Source organism: Vombatus ursinus, unplaced genomic scaffold, assembly GCF_900497805.2.
Source record: "Vombatus ursinus unplaced genomic scaffold, bare-nosed wombat genome assembly UNPS02009205.1, whole genome shotgun sequence".
NCBI classification, from domain to species: Eukaryota; Metazoa; Chordata; class Mammalia; order Diprotodontia; family Vombatidae; genus Vombatus; species Vombatus ursinus.
Genome location: NW_020948983.1, coordinates 25,543,144 through 25,564,628, shown reverse-complemented (window position 1 = coordinate 25,564,628; position 21,485 = coordinate 25,543,144). Strand labels below are relative to the sequence as shown.

General features: G+C 37.5%; 1 protein-coding gene across 1 annotated transcript; it reads right to left on the bottom strand.

Moving 5' to 3' along the window:
- Nucleotides 1-422: 422 nt before the first annotated feature.
- MESD (mesoderm development LRP chaperone) lies at nucleotides 423-20,135 on the bottom strand. The gene is made up of 3 exons (XM_027851771.1): nucleotides 19,941-20,135; nucleotides 14,654-14,886; nucleotides 423-1,841 (listed from the first exon to the last, which is right to left on the bottom strand). Exons 1-3 carry the CDS (start codon nucleotides 20,118-20,120, stop codon nucleotides 1,592-1,594), a joined length of 663 nt encoding a protein of 220 aa, XP_027707572.1. The 5' UTR covers nucleotides 20,121-20,135; the 3' UTR covers nucleotides 423-1,591.
- Between the last annotated feature and the right edge of the window lie 1,350 nt (nucleotides 20,136-21,485).

The window sequence follows — 21,485 nt, the reverse complement described above, 5'->3', positions numbered from 1 at the left end:
TATCTATACATTACGTCAAGAGCTTACCTCCTTATCTTGGAGTCACAGCCTTAGCTTAGTTTGTAGGAGGTAGGAAGACCTGCCTCTGACACTCCTGGCTATGTGACCTAGGGCAAGTTCACTGATGCCCTGAAAATCTACCCACAGGACACACAAGGAGTCCACAGACCCTCAGTTAAGAAACCTAGAGTTAGATAATCTCTAAAAAGTCCCTTCCAGCTCTGACATTCTAGGTTTCTCTTTTATAATTTTTTTAACCATTCCAATAATGTGAAAATAAAGAATTAGAATGTACTTTGAGAAAAGGTGGCCATAACTAAGAGTAAACTCTTCAAAACTTTAGCTGACATAGAAATTAAGACATAAATAAAAATGACAATTTTCAGATTTTTCAAATAATTTTAATTCTTAAAAATTTCAATTGTATATAAATTTCACAACTCATTCATGAGCAGGTATCAACAGCAAAACCAGTCAATAACAAATAAAGTACCATGTAAGTACCATACAAAACAAAAACCACCAAAAAAGAATTAGGCACTTTTAAAAATCAAACATTTTAGTAACAAATGAAATAATCCAATACTGTGCTGAATCCAGGAATAGACTTTGCTGTTCAAGAATATTTACAGGCTTTTAAAAAGCTGCCCAACTTTGTAGAAATATGAATGCTCATTAACTATTATGACAAATCTTTAAACTTACTTTCTAAATGCTGAGGAAACAAGAGAAGCATATGAATGAATGTTGGCAGTCCAGACAATACTGACCCTAGACTATCAACTCTTGAAAAAAAAAGAAAAGCAAAAATTAAACAAAGTTGAGAAAAACCTTTCCTATACTTTGCCCAGAAACTTCAAGGCTTTACCATTTTTTCTCCCTCTTCTAACAAATCAGTAGTAGTATACATGCAATTCTCCTGGAATCTTTTAACAAACATAAACCTTCACTCTCCTGTATTAAACTTTCCGGGAATCCCAGAATCACTTAGTTCCCAAGAATGTAAGTCAAGACCAAGCCACAGCATTTTGATAATGGATTCCTTATATAACACTTCTTAATCTCAATAGTCTCTAAGCAATATAATAAAAGAAAGGGCTATCTAACATTAAGAATTTCACTCAATTAAGTTAATAAAGTTTTAATGGCTCATGCAAACATAACCTTGTAACAAACCCTTTTTCCTAACCGCAAAGAAGAATTGGCCTGATGGATTTCCAGTAGTAATTTTAGAGCAAGCAAAGTAATACTTAACAGAGTGATGACCTGGCCTTCACTTGTCTATAAAGAGGGAAAGTCCACAGTGAACCAGTGACTTATCAATTTTAAACAGGTAAAAGGAATGTAAATGTGTCACAATTTAAAGCGATATTATATTAACTTTCCTGTGACTAAAAACTACTCAAATTTAATAAGTAAACTTCCACCTTTACACTGAAGTCTTTAAACATCAAAATCTTTGCTGACCCACTGAGAATTTCACAGAAATAAATGTAAGCTGTATTGTTTATGATTCCCCACCTTCAAAAGTTACTGCAGAAATACTTATGTCTTCCTAATTGTTCCTCTCAAAGTTCCATTAATGTGTTTGTCATAGTTCACCTCTCTGCCTTGAGGTTCGATTATCTTCTTTAAAGGAACTAGTTTTCTTATCTCCCTCCTTTTTCTTTTTTTCTGGCTTTGTTTTATTTTTGTCTTTACTTCCTCCTTTGCCAGGGTATACCTGCCCCTCCAAAGTTACATCAGCACATCTCTCTTGGCTTATCAAAAAGTCTTTGATCTCCCAAGCATAGCTCCCATCTCGGAGCATAAAGATAGCACGATCTGACCCAACAATAAACCTAGAAGAAAAGAAAACATCAATTAATGTTATGGTTTTAACATGTTAAAATGATTCTTTAATGTAATGGGGAAAGAGGTTCTTACTTCAGTATTTCATATACCTTAAACAGAAAAATATTACAATGTATAATCTTAAAGTCTAACTGTATCTTTTCCTAAAGTTTCTAATTACACAACTATGTATGAATCTGTTTGATTTAACAGACATTCATCATGAACCTACAATGTGCAAGGCACCATACTAGAGTTCAAAGGTCTTGGGAGTATAAAGATAAATCTGTAAAGTCCCTGACCTCAAGGAACTTACATTTTAATGGAGGATGCAACATATTTGAAAGCATTAGTTTGCTTTTGGAAAGATTTAACAACCCTAATCAATGCTATGATCAACACACAATTCCAGAAGACCAATGAAGATGCAGCATGCTACCTACTTTCTGAGAGAGTGGCGATGGACTCAAAGTGCAAAATGAGGAATACATTTTTGGATAGAGAAAGTAAATATGTAAATGTGTTTTGGTTGACTATTCATATTTCTTATAAGTATCATATTTTTCTTTTTGTATTGGGCAAAGAGTTTGGGGACAGAAGAAAAAGAAACTAGTGCTAGGGCCAGTCCAAAAAAAAAAAAAGTAAAGAAAGAAAAGAGGGTTACAGAAGCATTTTTTAAAATGTACCTAAGAGAACTGAAAGAAGTTCAGAAACACAAGCAGTACAGCTTTGAAATTAACATATTAAATCTATTATATACTTCTTAAAAAAGCAAAATGCACATAAAAGATTTGTTTTTCATGTAAATCCTCTTTTTCTTTTCTATTTAGTATATGGAAATGTTCTGTTTGGGGCATTCATTAAATTCGAAACAAAAATTAAATTTAAAAAAGTATTAATTTATTGAGCCAATTTTAACAGGGAACAGAAATTAGGCCAGACATAAAAAAATATTGTATTCCCTAACTGTCAAGATAAAAATAGATTTGGGTATATTATATAACATGGTAGTTTTACAATGAGTTTTGATATATGCCTTAAAAAATGGAAAATGAGGGAGACTTTCAGAATGATGGTGGAGTGAAGAGTTCATGAAGATCTCAGCTCTTCAATTCCCTTCTTCACATCCACCACGAACAGATAAAAATACTCCCAAATAAATCAATGGGAGGAAGACAAGGAGTAACTAAACAAGTTCAAAAGAGAACAGCCTCTCAGTGAAGGAAAAAGAAAGAAAAAGAAAATTAGTAAGCAGAAAAAAAGATTCAAACATAATGGGCAAATACAAGTAAAAAGATCTTTAAAAGAAAGACAACAGAAGGAAAATAAGTTAATTTTAACAGTGGCCTGATTGAAAAAATCTAGACCTACAGTAGCATAAGACATATCAAATTAGATTTTACATAAGCAGCTAAGAAGAAACACATATTCAACGTACTCCAATCTGGACAATACAGGATTAGGTTTATTACCTGTCACAAGAAAAAAGAAAAGCTGGAATGTGACTTATAGACAAATTACACCATCCTAGAATTTTCTAGTCAGCTGAGCTAAAGAACAATATGCAAAGGGAAAAGAAATACATATCTTCAATCTCTCACAACATTTTCAGGTATTTTTATAAGAAAAATAAAAATATGCTGGAGTCTTTGATATACAAATCAACCCACAAACAAACCACCACAAAATTCAGGGGAAAATATATTATTTGAGAAAATGATATACAAATTGAGCGATCATCAAGTAAATGTCTGAATGACTAAGTCAATCACTCAACACGCATTTTTAAATGCCAACTATGTGCCAGCAGTGTCTTTGCTAAGCACTGGGGATACAAAGACAAAAGTGTAGCTGTCCTTGCCCTCTAGAAGTTTGCAGTTCTAACTGAGGAGACTAGACATACACATATACATATACACATAATAAATACAACATGAATTCAAGTTAATTTAGGGAAGGAGGAGGGAAGGGAGTGCAGATTCACTAGTAGCTGGAGATCAGGAAAAGCTTTATGTGGAAGATGGTGCTTAGCTGAGTCTTGAAGGAAATCTTAGATTCCTAGAAGCAAGGGTGAGGGGGGGGAGTGCATTCAAGGCATATAGAGTATTGTGTGTAAAGAACAAGGCCTGCATAGTTGGATTACAAACTGTAGAAAGGAAGACTGGGAAGGTAGGAAGAGGTATGGTCATAAAATGCCTTAAATGCCAAAGAAGTTTATATTTAATCCTAGAGGAACAAAAAGCAGATTATTGAAACAGTGTAAGGCAAGAGGTAAGAAGGGCCTAAAGGAGGGTGATGGTTGTATGAGGAGAGAAGAGGACGTAGGTGAGAGACAAGCTGAACAGTTTTGAAAGTACATGTTGAATTTTTATACACACACACACACACACACTCGATGTGTGTCTATATGTATATTTACATATTTTTTTAAGTAAGCAACATTAAATAGCAAACCAGTTTCAGAAACTCTTTTTATGTTCTAAGTATATAAAAACTCTCATTTTTTAATTTTTAAGTTCAGAACTTTAACTTATTTTTTAAAAAATAAAAAAAATTTTTTTTTGAAAAACGTGGAAAACAATGCTTTTATTGAGTAGGCCTTCCCAGTTTCATGGTAGATGGTTGGACAGGATTCAAAGTCTAATCTGGCACTGACTTTATGTAGTGAACTTAGGTGAATTTTCATTCCTCACCCACCAATCTGGACAGCTAAGCCCTAGAGTGAAATTCCAAAGCTAAGTGGACAGGATGACATCAAAAGGATAAGTTTAGAGAATGGTCACTAAGATAGTAGGTAGCAGGACAGACGGCAAAATGCCTGGATGTCATAGGTTCTATTGCTAGGGTTTTCACCTTCTTTGTGTCATGAACCTCTTTTGTAGTCTGGTGAAGCCTATGGATCCCTTCTCAGAATCATGCTTTTGAATGAATAAAGTAAAACACAGAGGTTTAGAAAGGAAATTAATGATACTGAAATATGAGTTTACAGACCCTAGTTTGGGAACCCTTAATCTAATGTATAGTTGAATGGGGTGATAGAAAGATGTGTAGGTTTACAATTTGAGGTGGGAGAAAGTTACGCACCCGATGGTTTCAGAATATCAAGGGTTCCTAACGTAATTTAAGACAAAGCTAAATTTCATATTAGAAACCACTGAAAGAGATAAACAAGGTAATATAGCTTGATGGAAGGAAACAATCTGGTAAAATGAAAGCTCCTTAAGTGAGGGAATAATCTTACTTTTTTGTCTTTGTATCCATAGCACCTGGTTCAAGATAGGCATTAATAAATATCTGCTGAATTGAACTGAACCACTGACAGCAAGTCTATCAATATTCAATATATTTATGCACCTCATAATGGCAAAGCAACCAATTTTTTTACAAGAAAGTTAACTGAATTTTTAAAAGGACCTAGATAGAAAATGGTAGAGATTTCATCACTCAACTTTGGGCACGTGATAAATCTCACACAAATAAGAAAAGTTACAAGATTGGACAAAATACTAAATGCTGAAATACAAAATACTGAAAAACAGATGTGAGAGCTATATGAAAGAAAATGAATGAGTTTATTATATAACTTACTTTTTATTCATATATTCATGGAACATTTACAAAAGTAACAACTACACCCAAATGACAAAGAATTTATAAATTAATGCAGAAAAACTAAACTTTTAAAAATTGCACAAGACAATCAAGCAAACATAACAGTAATCAATAAAGGGAAAAAAAGATCAAAAGATGAAGACCTAACTGGAAACAAAAAATTAGTTGCTTAGGAATGCCTGAGTCAAAGGCCAAATTATAGAAAAAAAATTAAAATCATATCAGAGGTAACCACAATAATAAAAAATTGAAATCTACTGAATGTGGTTAAAGTAATTCTCAGAGGCAAATGCATTTCCCTGAATGCTTCTATTAATAAAAGATGAAAAGATTAATCAATCAACAGGCATTTATTATGAATCTACTCTGTGCCAGGTACTCTGCTAGGTGCTGGGGATTCATACACAAAAAAACAACAGTCCTTGCCTGTGAGAAGCGTTTAAGAAATAAATACATAGTAAATGGGAGCATGGGGGGGCAGGGGATAGGGGAGGCCCTAGAAAACAGAAGGATCAGGAAAGGTCTCACCTAGGAAATGGTATTTCAAGTAAACACTGAAAGAAACTAGGGATTCTAAGAAGCAGAAGAAAGACAAGCATTCAAAGCATAAGGAAAGGTCTGAGCAAAAGCAATGAACCAGGAGATGGACTATTTGGCAGGATCAGAGTTCGTGTAGTGGAGTAACGAATAATAACCCTGGAAAGGTAGTTTGGAGTCAGGCTGTGAAGGGCTGTGAATGTCAAACAGAGGAAGCTGTATTTTATCCTAGATCACTGGAATTTACTGATCAAGAAAGCAGCATATATGGCCCAACCCGCACTTCAAAAATCTCTTTGGCAGAAGAGTCAACGATGTTGTAGAGGAGAACAAACAAAAACTGGCAATGAATTAAAGACATTTCATTTAAATATGAATGTGTCACCTAATTGGTAAATGTAAAAAATAGACAAATTTGTAAAATGGATAGGAGATAATGAGTTCTGTTTTGGACATGGCTGAGTTGGAGGTTATAGAACATCCAGTTCAAAATGTGATGCGGAGGTGAATCTTGGTAGGACTGGATCCGGGAGTCAGGCGCATAAAGATGACAAAACTCATAGGAAAGAAATAAAGGAGAGAGAAAAATAATGTCTAGGACAAAACACTGGGGCATACTCCAGTTATGGTGAAGGATACAGTTGACAATCCAGCAGAAGAGCAAGAATGATCAGTCATTTCAGAGGAGATACAAGTGAGAGAGGCCTCTGGAAAACACAGGGGAGAGAGTATACACAGAAGGAGGCAGTGGTCAACAGTGTGAAACGCTAGTGACATCAAGAAAGATGAGAACTGAAAAGGGCCTGAACTGATTCTGTAGTTTTTAAAGAGGAAAAAAAATTAACATGTTCAAAACTTAAGTCAAAGAAGAAATCAACAGGATTGAAAATGAATAAGCGAAACAAAGAGCTGGTTTTTAAAAAGATCAATGATATGGATAAAATGTTAGCCAAATTGACAAATAGGAGAGAGAAAAAATTCTATAAAAATAAAAAATGAGGGAGGTAAATTACAAAAAACTATGAAGAAGTAGATGGAATTATTAAGGAACATCACACCTAATAATATACAGATACAAATGAGAATATTAAGTAAATAAATACCCACAAAAACATTAAATGCAATACTGCAAAATAAGAAATGGGAAATCTAAACAATATCAGAAAAAGGAAACTGAGCAGACTATTAGGTAGAAATGACTACCACCTAAAAATATACCAACTGAACCATATTTCTAAGGAAATTATGTAAAATATTAAAAGAACAAATAATTATGATAAGCATAAAATGGTTTTAAAAGTAGAGAAACATGATAATCTATCAAATCATTCTCTGAGATAAATATGGCTTTGATCCCCAAATTGGTATAGTCAAAGCAGAGAGGGAACTATAAAAAAAAAAAAATCAATGAACATCAATACAAAAACATTAAGTAAAATCCTAGTAGACAGGAAAAATATATCCAAAAAATTATCCATTATGATTCAACTGGGTTATTTAGCAAGTATACAAATATGGTTCAATACATTTTTGATTTCGGGCAGCTAGGTGGCACAGTAGATAGAGCTCCGCCCTTGGAGTCAGGAGGATCTGAGTTCAAATATGACCTCAGACACTTGACATGTACTAGCTGTGTGACCCTGGGCAAGTCACTTAACCCTGATTGCCTTACCAAAAAGCCAAAAAAAAAAAGTATGTATATACATATATATACATATACATATATTTATGTACACTTTTTTTTTTTAAATTTGCCCCCCATGATATTACTGGTACAGGCTAAACCTGATGTCAGGAAAATCTCAATTCAAATCTGGTCTCACATATACTTGCTGTGTGATCCTGGACAAGTCATTTAACCTCTGTCTGCCTCAGTTTCCTTATTTATAAAATGGGCATCTTTTAAAAATATAATAATTGTACCTACCTACTAGGATTGTTGCTAAGATAAAATGAGATAATATTTGGGAAGTGCTTTGCAAACCTTAAAGCACTACATAAATACTAGCTATTAGTAGGGAATGTTTAATGAGTAAAAATCCTTCACCAATGCAGATCTGCAACCATCCTACACTTTATGGTCTTAAGAGAGCTGTCTGGGACATTTAGAGGTTAAGTGATTTATTTGCCCAGGGTCATCCAGCCAGTATGTGTCAGAAGTGGGACTTGAACCAAGGTCTCCCTGACTTTCAAACCAGTTTTCCATCCATTACATCACACTGCTTCTCCTAGTTCACTATTAGGAAAACAATTAGCACAATAAATCATATTAACAATAAAAATAATAAAAACCACATGATTATATCAATAGATGCAGAAAAGGCATTTGGTAAAACATAACACCATTAATATGAAGAATACTAAAAAGTATAGGAATGGACAGATTTTTTCCTTAACATAAAAACACTTAATTGAACCCATAAACATTATAATGTAATAAGTAAACTTTAGAATCTTTTCTACTCAGAACAGAAATTAAATAAAGCTCTAACCATTGTTTTTTGAAAGTTAAAAAAAAAGTATTCTTTAATCTGTATTCAAACACCATCAGTTCTTTCTCTGGGGATGGAGAACATTTTTCATCATAAGTCCTTCAGAGTTGTCTTAGATCATTGTACTGTGAGAATAGCTAAGTCATTCACAGCTGATCATCTTACAAATTACTGTTACTTTGTACACAGTACATTTCACTTTGCATCAGCCCATGCAAGTCTTTCCAAGCTTTTCTGGGAACATCTTGCTCATCATTTCTTATAGTACAATAGTATGCCATCATAATCACATTCCACAATTTCTTTAGCCATTCCCCAATTGATAGGCAAACCCCTCAATTTCTAATTCTTAACCCCCAGAAAAGAGCTGCTACAAATATTTTTGTACATATAGGTCCTTTACCTTTCTGTTTTTTTCTCTCTTTTGGGATACAGACCCAGTAATGGTATTGATAGGTCAAAGGGTGGGAAAGGTTTTATAGCCCTTTGGGCATAGTTCCAAAGTGTTCTATTGAGGAATAGTGAATCAGTTCACAACTCCTCCAACACATAGTAATGTCTCATTTTTTCCACATTCCCTCCAACATTTGTCATTTACCTTTTCTGTTCTATTAGACAATCTAATAGGTATGAGGTGGTACCCCAGAAATGTTTAAATCTGCATTTCTCCAATCAGTAGTGAGTTAGAATATTTTTTCATTTGGCTATACATAGCTTTGATTACTTCATCTGAAAATTGATTATATCTTTTGATCAATTATCAATTGGGGAATGGATGGTATTTTTATAAATTTGACTCAGTTCTACGTTTGGGAAATGAGGTCTTCACCAGAGAAACTTGCATCAAAAAATTTTTTTCACAGTTACTACTGCTAACTGTATTTCCCTCCATTTTGTTCTTCCCACCCCCGTTTATTCTATTCTCTCACTCCTTTCACCCTGTCCCTTCCCAAAAGTGTTTTGTTTCTGACCACTCCTTCCCCCAATCTGCCCTCCCTTTTATCACGCCCCTTCTCTTATCCCCTTCCCCTCCTATTTGCCTATTGAGTAAGACAGATTTCTATACCTAATTGTGTGTATATTGTATGTTATTCCCTCTTTGAACCAATTCTGATGAGAATAAGGTTCACTCACTCCTCCTTACTGTCCCCTCTTTCTCTCCATTGTAAAAGCTTTTTCTCGCCTCTTTTATGTGAGATAATTTACCCCATTCTACCTCTCCCTTTCTTTTTTTTCCAGTACATTTCTTTCTCTCACCCCTTAATTTTATTTTTTAGATATCAACCCTTTATATTCAACTTACACCTGTACTCCACTGTCTATATATACTCCTTCTAACTACCCTAATAATGAGAAAGGTCTTATCATTTTCCTATGTAGGAATGTAAATAGTTTAACCTTATTAAGTCCCTTATGATTTCCCTTTCCTATTTACCTTTTTATGCTTCTCTTGAGTTTTAAAAGTCAAATTTTCTATTCAGCTCTGGTCTTTACATCAAGAATGCTTGAAAAGTCCTCTTTCACACTGAATATCCATTTTTCCCCCTGAAGGATTATACTCAGTTTTGCTGGGTAGGTGATTCTTGGTTGTAATCCTGAATCCAGATCAAAGGATCCTGTAATCCTGGATCCTTTGATCTAGATCATATCATATTCCAAGCCCTCTGATCCTTTAATGTAGAAGCTGATAAATTTTATGTTATCCTGACTGTGGCTCCACGATACTTGAATTGTTTCTTTCTGGTTGCTTACAATATTTTCTCCTTGACTGAGAACTCTGGAATATGACTATAATATTCCTGGAAGTTTTCATTTTGGGATCTCTTTCAGGAGATGATCAGTGGATTCTTTCAATTTCTATTTTACCCTCTGGTTCTAGAATATCAGTGCAGTTTTCCTTGATAATTTCTTGAAAGATGATGTCTAGGCTCTTTTTTGATCACAGCTTTCAGGTAGTCCAACAATTTTTAAATTCTCTGTCCTGGATTTATTTTCCAGGTCAGTTTTTCCAACGAGATATTTCAGTCTTCTATTTTTTTCTTTTGTTTTTGTTTTATTGCTTCTTGATTTCTCATAAAGTCATTAGCTTCCATTTGCTTCATTCTAATTTTTGAGGAATTATTTTCTTCAGTAAGCTTTTGGACCTCTTTTTGCATTTGGCCAATTCGGCTTTTTAAGGCATTCTTCTCCTCATTGGCTTTTTGGACCTCTTTTACCATTTGACCTAGTCTGTTTTTTAAGGTGTTATTTTCTTCAGTATTTTTGTGTGTCTCCTCTACCAAGCTGCTGACTCTTTTCTCATGATTTTCTTCATCTTGCATCACTCTCATTTCTCTTCCCAATTTTTCCTCTACCTCTCTTACTTGACTTTCAAAGTCCTTTTTGAGTGCTTCCATGACCTGAGACAATTCATATTTTTTTTTTGGAGGCTTTGGATGTAGGAGCTTTGACTTTGCAATCTTCTAAATGTGTGTTTTAATCTTCCTCGTCAACATAATAACTTTCTATATTCAAGAGCTTTTTCTGTTGTTTACTCATTTTCCCGGCCTATTACTTGACTTTTAACTGTTTGTTAAAGTAAGGTTTTGCTTCCAGAGTGGAGGGTGCACTGTCCCAAGCTTCAGGGGTTTTGTGCAGCTGTTTTCAGAGATACTTCTAGGGACCTGTAAGTTTTCACTTCTTCTAAGGTGGTATGATCTAAGGAGAGGTATTTACTACTCTCCTGCCCTGTGCTCTGGTCTATGAGCAACCACAAGCACTCTCTTCTGCCCTGGAACTGTGAGAAGGGTCCCCCTCCACTGTGGCTGCAAGCTCTGCTATACTAGCGCTCCTCCTTGCTCTGGGACAGTCTCCCAGGACTGGGACCTGGATCCAAGTATGGGCAAAGCAATACACTACTTCCTCAGTGCTAGCAAAAAGAACCCTGTAATCTCCTTCTGACCAGTTCTTCGACCCCCTTTACCATTTGTGGGCTGAGAGCTCCAGAAGCAGCCACTGCTGCTACTGCTGCTGATTCAGTCACTCTCAAGGCCTACTCCTACTTTGCCGCGGTCAGGGCTGTGCTGGCTCAGCCTATACCAGTCTGTGCTTCACTCTCACCCAAGCACAGCTCCTTCTTGCTGACCTTCTAAGTTGTCTTTGGCGTCTGTGGGATGAGAGGTCTGGAAACCGCCCCTGCTACCACTGATTCAGTCATCCCGAGGCCTGCTCTGGGTTTGCTGGGGCTCAATCTGCACTGGCATGGCGTGCACTGGGCTGTGCTTCTCTCACCCTGTGCAACAGACTTTTCCTGCCAACTTTCCAAGTTGTCTTGGTCTGGAAATTTATTTCACTCCATCTTTTTATGGGTTTTGCTGCTCTAGAATTTGTTTAGAGTCATTTTTTGTTTTTTTTTTGTTTTGTTCTTTTTTGGTGAGGCAATTGAGGTTAAGTGACTTGTTCACAGTCACACAGCTAGGAAATACTACGTGTCTGAGGCCAGATTTGAACTCAGGTCCTGCTGACTCCAGGGCCAGTGCTCTATCCACTGAGCCACCTAGCTGCCCCTAGAGCCATTTTTTAAAGGTATTTTGAGGGGTTTGGGGGAGAACTCAGGTGAGTCCCTACCTTTACTCTGCCATCTTTGGTTCCGCCCTCCACTAACCACTGTTAAATGTAGTCCTAGAAATGCTAGCTATAGAAATAAGACAAGAAAACAAATTAAGAGGACTTGGCAACTAATTGGCTCCAGGCAGTGAGTGAGGGTGATGGATGTTCCTAGGCTGGGAACCTGGGTGACTAGAAGAATAGTAACTGTCTAATAACTGAAAGGAAAAATGTAGTGACAATTTTTGTTAGGTAGACATTAAAAAAAGAAAAAAAACAGTTACTCTTAAGGAATTTGCCTCTCTTCAAAGCATGGGTTATACAAACACACTGAACAACATAACAGAGAAATAAGAACAAATGGGATTAGAAAAGAGTGTGTGGGGTTGTGTTTTTGGTTTTTTTTTTTAACAGACACAAGGTAAATTTATATAAATGCCTTGGGGGCAAGAACAAAGTCTTATTTATTTTTATATCTCTCCTAGGACTGGAAATGAGTTCTTAATAAATGTTGACCAAATAGATAGATAAAAAAAAGAATAGGTTTAATAATCAAAGTTAGTCAGTCAATAAGCATTTATTTATTAAGCTCTTACTATGTGCTCACACTGGCACCTTGCTAAGTGCTAGTGATATAAATAAGGTAAAAACATGGTCCCTGCTATCAAGGACCTCATGATCTAATGAAGGAGAAGCGTGCAAATAACTATGCACATATAAGACACATACTGTGCAATCATAGGGAAGGCATTGGCAGCAGGGGAGGGTTATTGTCTCCTGCAGAAGGTGGGATCTGAGCTGAGTCTTGAAGAAATCCAGATAAGCTAGGAGGTAGAAGTGAGAAGGGAGAGTAATTCCAGGTATGGAGATGGAATGTCATTTGTAAAGAAAAGCAAGAAGGCCAGTGTCACTGAACTGGAGGGAGGGGGATATGGGAGAGGGACACTAAAGTGTGAAAGGACTGGTAAAGAAAGAAGTAAACAGGCTCTGAAAGGCTTTGAATGCCAAACAGAAGACTGGGAGCCACTAAAGTAGTTCAGTTGGGGGTTGGGGAGCCCTGGAGGCAGGATGGAATAATCAGATCTGTATTTCAGGAAAATCACTTTGGCAGATGAGTGGAGAATAGATTAGAGTGGGGACAGACAAGGCAGGGAGAATAACTAGAAAGCTATTCCAGTTAAGTGGTCCAGGCATCAGGTGATGAGAGCTTGGTATCAGGGTGCAGTTATTCAACTGGGGAAAATGAGATGCATCCAAAAGATGGTGGAAGGTAAAAATAAGACCTGGCAACAGATTCTTGGCAAGAAACTGGATATATGGATTCAGTCTGAGGCAGGAGTCAAGAAATCCACCAAGGTTACAGGCCTGCCTACATGACTGGGAGGATGGTGGTAACCTAGACAGTAATAGGGCATTCCACAAGAGGGGAAGGGTGTGTGGGGAAAGATGAGCTCTGTTTTGGACATGCTGAGTTTGAGATGCCTGAAGAATATCCAAATAGAGATGTCCAAAAGGTCTCTATGGGGATGAGAGACTAGAGCTCAGAAGAAAGGTTAGAGATAGATATACAGTTCTGAGAAGCACCTTCATGGAGATAACTGAACCCATGGAAACCTCTTCCTATAACCCCACTGCTAATGCCTTCCCTCTGAGCTCATTTTCTACTTACTGCCTCTATATCCTCTATGAACAATTTTCTGCACACCGTCTCCATTCGAATGTGATCTCCCCAGGAGTAAGAACTGCTTTTGCCTTTCTTTGTATCCCCAGCACTTAGCACAGTGCATGGCACATAGTAAATGCTTGCTGACTAACTGATGAGACCACCAAACAAGACAGCATGGGGGAGAAGAGAAAGAGGTCCCAGAAGAGGCCTTGAGGGATATTTTAATGGATGATCTGGATGAGATACAGCAAAGCAGACTGAGAAAGAGAAGTCAAACAGGTAGGAGGGGAATATGGAGAAAATATTGTCAACCTAAGAATATCCAGGAGGTGGTGACTGACAGTGTCAAAGTCTGTAGAAAGGTCAAGAAGGCTGGAAATTGAGAAAAGGCCATTAGATTTGGCAATGAAGATATCACTAGTAACTTTGGGAAGAGCAACTTCAATTGAATGATGAAGCAGCAAGCAGTCACAGAAAGTTTAGAACAGAGTGAGAGAAGTAGGAGTGAAGGCAACTAGTGTAGACAGCTTTCTCAAGGAGTTAAGTTGAGAAGAGGAGGAGAGATAAAGGACAATAAAAGGCAGTTTTCTCTTATTAAAAAAAGTTACTGACAAAAAAAGAAAGAAAAGAGTAAATCTTTAAAAAAAAAATACACACACACACACACACACACACACACACACACACACATTCCTTCCAGACCCTGCAAGAAAATAAACTCCTTGACGGCAGAAACAATATCATTTTTGTTTCTATATCCCAGTCCCGGGCAGTGCTTTGTAAATAGTGGGCACTTAGTAAAATATTTGTTTAATCAATGTGGAAATGGTGAGTTGGGTAGGCACTGCTTACACAAGAGTGGGTCTCTGGAAGAAGGCAGCAACAAAAGGTATACTACATACAATCCATGTAAATTTACATACTTTACCTTTGTACATCATAGTTGGCATTAAAAAGACTCCCCTGCCATAAGCTGGTTATTTCTTCAGTCTCCTTTTCTGTGGGATTTCCTGATACTGTTGCAAACATCATAAGGGTTTTTCCCTTTTTTGTCATTTTCAATATGCTCTCTGGTTTGCCTGGATCAAATTGAGAGAAATCTATTGGTGCTGAAGGTCTTTTATGTTCAGGAAGGTCCCCTTCTTCTATATCATCATCTTTCTGTTGTGGAGGAAAAAAAATAGGAAAACTTTAAATGTGCTATTAAGAACTACTTCGTCAAACCTTATTGATTCTATTTTCTTTTTAAAATTGAGTGTTGTTCAACCACTTCTGCATATTAGGTTAAAGAGAGGTTTTTGACACAATATAATGGGAAGGAGGGAAACCTATTTTTAGGAAGTTTGGCTTTAGAGTGTCAAGTTTCAAGAAGTCTAACTTAACAACACATAGTAAACTTCAGGAGAATGATCTGTAGTCTCTTAAAGACTGAATCCAAAGAATGATTTACAATCCTACCTGTGTAATGTTAAATTGGTTAAACACCTCTACAAAGTTTGAGAAATTTTTCAGTTTCTGAGAAGAACACAATTTAGTTAAGCAGTGAGGAAAGGGCATTCCAGTAAGGAATGAAATTGTTACAGGAATAGTGAATAACTTGGCTATAGAGGTAAGTTCAAACTATCAAGCCACTAGTCAAGGGAAACTGTTATATTATCCCATGCATTTTATCCTTTAAATGATTAAAGTACAGCAGAGATTCCCTCTTCAGAATGACATTTAAGTTTCAACTTGCAAAGGGAACAAAATCACTCTAGCAAAAAGGGAACTGCATACACTGGCAACAAACAGAAAGAAGAGATGTCAAGGAATCTAAACTAACAGGCAATGAAGCAGAGAACACATGTAACTTTCTGTGAATTAAAGCTGAAATTATTTCTAATAAAGGCAATACACTTTAGACAGATTTGTTAAGAGGGTTGATTCAGTTTATCATTTAATTACAACATGAAGTCAATTATGTTTTTACATGGTTCAATCAACACATATTTGTTGAGCACCTAATTCCCTCATCATTTGTACACTCTCCCTCTCGAAATTACTTGTTTGTTATTTACTTACGTATGTGCACCCCTTTCGGTAGAACATGAACTCCTTGAGGGTAGGGATTCTTTGGACTTTGTTCCTCAGAGTCTAACAAGTGCTTCTCACAAAGTGGGCAACAACATGTAGTAAATGTATGCTAAGTGAATAGCTATATACGTGGACTTTGTTAAATGTTGTACGGAACACAAAAGCATATAGACTGCAATCCCTAGCCTTATAGTGTATTGCTGGAGGAACAAATCACAGGCATAAAAGACACAACTAAGACAACAGTCAAACAAGTGTTAAAAAGTGCTACACGCATTCAATAGATGGATCATTTCATCACTACAGGCTGGAGTCACGAGGAAAAGCTTCAGAGAGGACATGAAACCAAAACTGGGCCCTGAAGAACAGTCATGATTCTGAGAGGTATGAGAAGGTATTTCAGGCTAAAAAATTTGGAAAACATGAAAGGAACAAGCTTGTTATGGGAGCAGAAAAGAACATGACTACAGAGGTGAATTCTTGCGAGGGAATAAGAGAAGATAAAGTCAGACAGGTGGCTTCAGGCCAGATTGCACAGGGCCTTGAAAATCAGGTTAAGAAATTTGGGCTTGATTCTTTAAGGGTACAGAAGCACTGAAAAATTATGAGCAGTAGTGCCATAATGAAAATTGATATTTTAGAAAGATTATCCTGGTGGCAGAATGGAAGGTAGATTGGAAAGAATAGTTAGTAGACTTCAGTACTCAAGGCATGAAAAAATAAGGATCCAAGGTAGGGTGATAGCTGGAAGGGTATAAAAGGAGGGGCAATTATAAGTCAGTGAGTCAGTTAGTAAGTATTTATTAAACACCTTCTATGTGACAGGCATTGTGTTGAGTGCTGGGGATATAAAGAAAGGTCAAATGAGCTCTAATGAAGGAGACAATATGCAAACAACTATGTACAAACAAGATACATATAGGATAAACTGGAAATAGTAGAAAGGCAATAGAATTTAGAGGGATTGAGAAACGCTTCCTGTGGGAGGTGGGATTTTAGTGGGAAAAAGCACTAGGTTTGGAGTCAAAGGACCTAGGATTAGAATCACAAGACCTGGGTTCAAATTGCACCCTCGTCACTTATGATTTATGTGATGTTGGGTCAGATATTTAACCTCTTTAGGTCTCAATTTCCTCATCAATATAGTGATAGGTTTAGACCAAGGGCTTTTAAAGGCTTTGAAGCTAAAAGTCTATGATTCTCTGATGGGAAAAATCAATAGGACTTTGGAAATTGATTGAATTGAGTGGGGTAGTAGGGGGGAAATAATGAATTCAGTTTTTTAAACGTAAAATTTGAGGTGGAAGTGCATCAACTATTAACCAGGTTTTCAAAGTCATCCGAATGGATAACTGGAGCTCAAAAGAAATCTTAAGGCTAGAAATGTCCATTCAGACCAAAGGTGTCAGTTGAAGCCATACCAGTGGATGAAATCGCTAATGTTGAGAATATAAAAGAATTAAGAGACAAAGGAGAGAAAGAGGGGGAAACTTCAAATTTCAAAGAAAATGAAAAGACCAGATTTGATGGTTAGAAGATCACATTGCCCATGATTATACAGGTAAGCAAATGTAGCAGAACTGGGATTTGAACCCAAGTCCTCTGACTCCGAATCCCATATACTCTTCCCACTATACTACACTGTGATACATGATGGAATCTAGTGATTACATAGATTTTTAAAGTATGAAAATAAAAGTATCCTGAACAATGCTTATACCAAGCCAATGATGTCAGACTTGTGGGCTGACAAACACAACAGGGCCTTAGGCTATCCTCACTCAGTTTCTCCTATCTGTCTTGAATCTTCCATACATTTTTGATATAAGTGATTGAGGTCAACCTACAAAAGCATGAGTAAATGAAGTGGAGAAAAATAACCTACAACCAAAAAATAATCATCTTCATAAGAGCAATTTTTACCTTAAAAACTATCCAGGTATTTTTAGGATAGCAACTTACTGCTTAATTTGTTAGAGCCAAAATTTCTTTATGAAATAATAAATACTATACTTGGAATGTAGCCCTAACAAAAAAAAAAAAAAAAAAGCAAACGTTAAATGCAAATTTCCAAGTCTTACTCTAACATTTCAAGAGTAATTATGAAAAAGAAAACTGTTCTTATTAAATCTTATTAAAAGAGGCTTATAAAGAAAAAATAATTCTAAATAAACTGCTGGAAACAGATTTTTTTTTTTACATCCTAGGAGTTAGGAGACTGGGGTTAAAGTCATTTTCTATGTAATCTTGGGCAAAAAATTATTAAATTTTGAACTCTCTGGACCTTGCCTTTTTTTTCATGTATAAAAATGAGTGAGTTGGACCATTTGATCTCAAAGATTCCTTCTCATTCTAACAATCTAGAAGACTATATGGCATAGGAGAAATAACTTGGGATTCTGGAGTAAAAGGCTTTTTGGTCCCATTCAATTCTACATCCTATCATCTTATATTTTAACAGCAAACAAGGATTGGCTATGTATTTTCTGTCAGGGATGGGGACACCAAAAAGGCACTAAAAAAAAGTGGATCTTCAGTCCTATTATACTTATCAGTGAATGCATTTCCAGGGCAGAATTATTTGGTAGTTCCTGTTAGATAAGGTGTTGTGTCTATCAGACGCCCAACATACAACAAAAGCAAATACATGTACGTATACAAATATATATACATATATATCTATGGCAACAAAAGCATAGAGATACTTTTGTTGTATATATGTGTGTAGATACAAACACATACACATATATAATATTAGAAACATTTACTAATATAGTGTGTGTGTGTATGTATGTATATAAACAGGGTGTTCCAAAAGTCTTAATGCAGTTTTAAGCTACTAAAGCTTAATGAGTAAGTGAATACACACACACACACAGATACATATACATAAATGTGGAAATTTTTCATCCAATCACACAAAAGGTCACATTTCTGAATTTATAAAAAAAACAAAAACATTACATTGATATTTTGATTATAAGACCTAAACCATACTCCAATTAACTTTATCCATATCAACTCACTGGCAGCTACCTGTCCAAAAACAAAAAACCAAAAACAAAAAACCCAGGCAAGAGAAGTATCTTTGGACAAGGCACACTAAATAATACTTAACATAAGCACCTGAAAGTTATCACAAGTTCACAGGTATTATTACTTATGACACTACTGAAAAATAATCACGTGGATCACTGATCCTTGGTGTTAGAAAAATATTTAGACATTTATCTAGCTTAACAACTCATCTTCCAGATGAAGAAACTAGAACCAATGACATGTCTAATACCACACAGCTATTTTATTTAGAGAAAAACAGAAGCCAAGTTCTCCTGTCCAGTGTACAATCCTCTATGCTAAACAAAGTAGTAGTTTCCTATAAAACGAACTATAATACTAGTTAAGTAGCTTCAGTGAAGTCATCGAACTTTACGCTTCAAAGTGCCACCACCTCGGAGCACGCTAAAACATTTAACTAGCAAATCACGAGAGTCAAAGAGACAAGCACACTTAACCCTCACAAAATCAAGTCATGGCACATTTCAACAAAGAGTCAAAGCATGCTACGATTGGAAGGGACCTCAAAGCCTTAGCCTGAGACCTTCATTTTACAGATGAGGAAATTAAGCGCAGAAAAGTGAAATAACTTGCCCAGTGTTAGTAGCTTTCATTTGTAGGGACTAGAAAATAAGAGCGAAGGAGAGGTAGGGAGAAGGATCCCAACCTATTAGGGGAAACAAAAGAATGGTAAATTATGTTTCTTTCTGGAATGATACTTGATTCATTCTCAAGCACTGCTGCAGAGTAACAGTGTAGCAACAACTTTTCCTTTTTTGCACGGCTTTCTTAGTACGCAGATGACCTGCTGCTGCTGCTAAAGCACGACCGGCCTTGAAGTTGAAAGAAAAAAGAAAGGAACTGAAAACTTTTAAACGCATTTCCAGGGACTGGGAGAAAAAAATAGAAATAAAAACAATTTCCACTTCCTCCCCCTTTAGGCAGGAAGCAATCTGAAAACACTGGAAGGCGGGGGAGGACGGGTGGAGAAGGACACAAAGGAGGGGGGGGCTAGGAGGATAGGGAAGGCTAGAGAGGGAGGGGAGGGGGGTATCGCAGGAAGTACGGGCCGAGGCCGCACGGACCTCCCACTGTTCCAACAGCCGCGCCATGTCCGCATCGTTGTAATCGCGAATGTCCTTCTTCTTCCGAGGGGGAGGCTTGGCTGTGGCCTTCGTGTCCTCGCCCGCCTCGACCAGGCACGGCAGCAAGTCGGAGGCGCAGAGAAAAGCCACCGCCAACAGCAGCCACCTGGAGGCCGCCATTTTCTGGGCGAGACGGAGCGCCGGCGCGAACAAAGCCCCGCCCCCACTCCCCGGGGCCCGCCCTCTTCCTTCCTTTTCTTCCCTCTCCTCCCCAGACCTCGCCCCGCCCCCTTCCCCAAGGCCTCACTGATAGTGCCCGCCTTCCTTCTTTGTCTAGCCCCGCCCCTCACTCGCCTTACTCTCTTCGCCCCGCCCTCGTTCCATCAAGCCTCGCCCCATACTCCTCGCCACGCCTCCTCCCCTAATCCTGACTGCTCCCAATCCCCGCCTCCCTTCCGGCAGAGTCCCGCCCCGTCCCCTCATCACCACGCCCCTTTCCCCAGTCCAGTCCCACCCTGTCCCCGCCCTTCCCTTCCCTTCCCTTCCCTAGCCTCCTTTCTTTCAGCCGGCGCTAGTCAGTCCACCCGCCCATCCATTCTTCCTCTCTACTTTCTTCCTTGTTAACCCTGACTTTTCATTCATTTTCCAATTTGTTTCCTCTTAAAAAAAAAAAGTTACCGACAGCCGCACTCCCCACTCCCTTCAGCCCCTCAACCCTAAGGTCACCAGCCCTAAGGTCATCAGCCAGAATGACCTCTCCTCGGCATTCGATGCTATTGATCAAATGAGATCACATATAGGAAGTTCTTTATACACCTTTAAACTGTGAGCTCTCTGACAGCGGAACTGTCTTTTGCCGTTGTTTGGTTTTTTTTGGTATCCCCCCAGCACTTAGCACAGAAAGGTTACCCAGAGATAGAAATGGAATATTTGCTCCTAAAAATATTTTTTTTAATTAAAAAGAGAAATATCTCTTCATGTATAGAGGGAGGGACACAGCTACGCAGACACCGAGAGCCGATGAGGAAGAAGGAGGCTGACACGGAGAAGGGGTGATAGAGACAAGGAAGAGAGTATTCAGGGGAAGTTAGGAGTCAGTAACAGCAATGACAGTATTGTCAGTAACGTTTATTGAGCTCCTTACTCAATTCATCCTCTCCAGAGCTGACAAGAGTATATTCCACCTGAGGTCTGAGGGTGTCCCTCTCCTGCTCAATAAACTTCCATGGCCCTAAGATTAAATCCAAACTTCTCTGTTGGACATTGAGAGCCTTCACAGCCCGGCAGCAACGTCTGCCTATTGCACTGTTATACCTCCTTTCACTCACTCTTGGTCCAGCCAAACTGACTTTGTTGCTATTCCTCAATCTCTCCATGTCTGCATAGGCTGTACCCCATACCTGGAATTCATTCTGTCCTCTCTTCTACTTCTTAAAATCCCTAGATTCCTTCAAAGCTCAGATCAAGCACCATGTCTTAAATGAGGAACTTCCCTCTATACTTGCTAATACCTCCTCTCCCCTAATTATGTATTTTGTATATGCT